At 65.5% G+C, this 3,295-nt stretch overlaps 1 protein-coding gene across 1 annotated transcript in view; it reads right to left on the reverse strand.

Moving 5' to 3' along the window:
* EFNA3 (ephrin A3) overlaps window positions 1-268 on the reverse strand; it is a 14,298-nt gene extending 14,030 nt beyond the window's left edge. Inside the window, exon 1 of the mRNA XM_017727848.1 lies at window positions 183-268. Coding sequence (XP_017583337.1) covers window positions 183-268 — 86 coding nt within the window. The remainder of the gene's footprint in view (window positions 1-182) is intronic.
* Between the last annotated feature and the right edge of the window lie 3,027 nt (window positions 269-3,295).

The raw sequence follows: 3,295 nt of genomic DNA on the forward strand, positions 1-3,295 counted from the left end.
GGCTCGGCACCGGCACCAGGCTTGGACCGCGGGTCCCCGCGGGTGGAGACACCAGGGCCGGGTCCCAGGAGGACCAGGGGCCACCGGAATGTCACCAGGACCCCCGTGGGTGGGGGGGCACCTGTGTAAGGTCCTGTTGACATTGGGGTCTTACTGGGACCCCTGTGGGTGGAGGCACTCACCGGGCGATCCCACCGGGACCAGGTGCCACTGGGATCTCCCTGGGATGCCCACAGGTGGGGGCATCAGAGCCAGGACCCACCGACATTGGGGTCTCCCTGGCTGGGAGCTTTGAGTCTGTGGGTCTGTGTTGCTGAGGGAGCTGTGGGTGGGGGCTCAGGACCCCAGAGGGTCCTCGTGCTGCTGCTGCTGCCAGTGCTGTGGGGGTCACACGTATTCACTGAGGGGTTTGGCTGCCCTGGAGGCACAGGAGTGGGTGGGAAGGTGTGTGCCCATGTGCCAGGACAGCCCGGGTACTGAGGAACACGGACGCAGTGCCAGCCTCTGCTGCCTGCCCTGACCTCCCTCAGGAGCCAGCACTTGGCCAAGTGCCCACCCACATGGCCAGGCCCTTGTTCTCCCCAAGGGTTCGTGGGGTGGAGGTTCCTGGGGGGAGCTGCGGGGGCTATGGTCCCTGCTGCCCATGAGGGGACCGAGCTGGGTGTCAGCTCCCACTGCCTGTCCCCAGCGAGATCCCTTAGCAACTGGCGTGCAGCACCTCCCGGCAGAGCCGAGTGCCAGGTGATCGGCACCCTGGCACACGTGTGCGCACACAGGCGTGCTCGCACCGGCGCGGGCACACGCAGCTCACCGGGCACACGCAGCTCGCCCCCAGCTCCCACGCGGGGCCACGCCGAGCGCGTGCACATCACCAGCGCCAGCCCGGCGGCCTCTGCCCCACCAGCAGTGCCGGCATCATGCATCACCTGGAGCTTTGGCAGCCTGAGGAGCTTGTGAATGAAACCAGGAGGCTCCCGAAACCGTGGCTGGGCTTGCTGAGCCGGCCTGAGCTGCTCCTGCCAAGAGCTATCTCGCTGGCGTGGTGAGCGTGGCCAGGGTGGTGCGGTGCCAAATATCATGTCCCCAAGTCCCCAGTGGGCCTGGTGACTCCCAGGCCTGGGCAAGTGCCACAGTGTAGGTGCCCCAATGCTGAGTCTTGGGGGGTCTCCTGGCTCCCCAAAGCTTTGGGAGGAGCTCAGTGTGGGAGGAGAGCCACCCCATTTCTTCTCAGGCTCCCTTTGGGCATGTGGATGCTGCCCCAGCCCATGGAGGGGGGACAAAGATGGTGATGGGCAGGGCCCGTGGTCTCACTCAGCACTGTGGGACACCCAGTGCTCCAGCCCCCATTCCCCATCCATACTGGGGGCACTGGGAGTCCAAGCCCCGGCCGGGGCCCTGCTGGGAAGGGGGAGGGGGCCAGTGGAAGGGCCCGGAGGACCGAAAAAGCCTCTATTAATTATTCATCCGAAGAAGTGAAGTGAAGAAAACACAACACGTGGAAAAGGGCTCTGGCTGCCTGGGGGTGGGAGCGGGGGAGTGCTGGGGGGGGGCCACAGGGGCTGGGGCAGTGCAGTGCAGGGGTGCGGTGGCAGCAGCAGCGGTGGCATCCCGGGGTGCTGCGCACCTCTGGGAGGACCCACAGCCCCGCGCTGCCACCATGGAAACGCCTTGGCTCGGCAAACCCATGGCAACACCCCCCTCCACATGGAAACCCCCCGCTCATGGCAACGCACGCACCGCCGTCAGCACCCGCACAGCGCCGTGCTCGCCACGGGGGTCCCCCCCACCACGGCACGCCCCTGTGCGGGGCCACGGAGGGATGCACCTGGTGGGGACGAAGGGACCCGGGTGGCAGAACACAGCCCTGGAACATCACAGTGTGCACTCGTGCAGGTGCCAGCACCCACCAGGGATTACTCCTGGAACCAGCACAGAGAGGGGGCTTGGCTGGGTTTTGCCACAACGGGATACGGTGTCTGTGGTGGGATGGCCGGGGGACACGCCCAGGTGGCTTCGCTCTTGGAAGGACACGAGGCTTTGAACTGTCCAGGAGAGCTGAGGCACGGAGCAGCCCTGGTTCCCTGCTCTTTCCGTGCGCCTCTGTCTCCTCCACCCTGTGCCTGTCACACAGAGGACCGGCAGCTTTCGGCGTCAAAGTGGAGGGGAAAGCTTCCCACCTGCCATCCACGAGCACCGAGGGGCCGGAGCGCGTGCCCGGCGGGGCAGGGGACCCGCTTCGCCCCCCCTGGGTAATATTTAAACGCGGCCAGAATGTCGCAACCGCAGAGCAGAGCCGGCATTCAATAAATCATCGCGCCGGGCTGGGAGATGGGCTGGGGGAGTGGGGGGGGCAGCGCCCAGCCGAGCGAGAGGGGGAGCCGATAAATAATTCATTAAATAAATAAACATGGCGAGAGTGCGGGGAGGAGGCAGGAGTGTAACCAAGAAAGGGCTCGGTGAACGCGGGCATGAAATATTCACCAGCCACACCTACCAGGCCCCAACGCGCTGAGCTCAGGGCTCCCGACCCGCCCGCAGGAGCCAGGTGCAGGCACGTGTCCAGCCAGACACGGCAAGAACATGCCAGAGGCATGCAGGGCGGATGTCCTGGGTCGGGGAGCAGGGAGCTGGCAGTGCTGGCACGACCATGTGGAGATGAACTGTCCTGGCTCCTGCCAGCTTCTCCTGGCAGCGTTTGGGACAGCTCCTCACAGCCCCATGCTGGTGTTTGGGCAGGGGTCTGTCCTGCCAGGCTGGCACGCCTGGGGCACGCTCAGCACACACCGTGTGCCCACCGGCTCCCAGCCCCGCTCCTCCCTGCCCCTTCCCTTTTACATCCCATGTCAGCCGTTAAATTTGAATGAAGCCTCATGGATGGTTGCGCTGCGCCGGCGCCTTGACGAGCACTGGGAGGGCACGGGGTCTGAACCTTCCCATTTCCCAGGGAGAGGGGGGAAGACCCAGCTCTGGAGGAATCCTGGGGGACATCCTGGGGCTGGGCTTGGGCATGCGTGGACACAGGGGAGGTGAAGATGGGTGGCCGTGCCACCAGCCACCAGGCAAACTCCCTGGTGAGCCACAGGTCCAGGCAGAGCAGCCTCTTCCCAGAGGGACCAGGCGTGAGCCCTGCTGCTCAGAGGGGCATGGGAGCGATTCGTTAATTAGCACCTCAGAGCCCTGAGTTAATTTACGTGGAGCTGGATTTTGTGGGCTTGCAGAGGAGGGTTAGCTGCCACCGCAGCACCGGCCACCAGTGAGGGAGCAGCGGTGGCAGGCGGGCGCGCCAGGGGCGACA

The sequence above is a fragment of the Corvus brachyrhynchos genome, unplaced genomic scaffold (genome assembly GCF_000691975.1).
Source record: "Corvus brachyrhynchos isolate BGI_N302 unplaced genomic scaffold, ASM69197v1 scaffold122, whole genome shotgun sequence".
Taxonomy (NCBI): Eukaryota; Metazoa; Chordata; class Aves; order Passeriformes; family Corvidae; genus Corvus; species Corvus brachyrhynchos.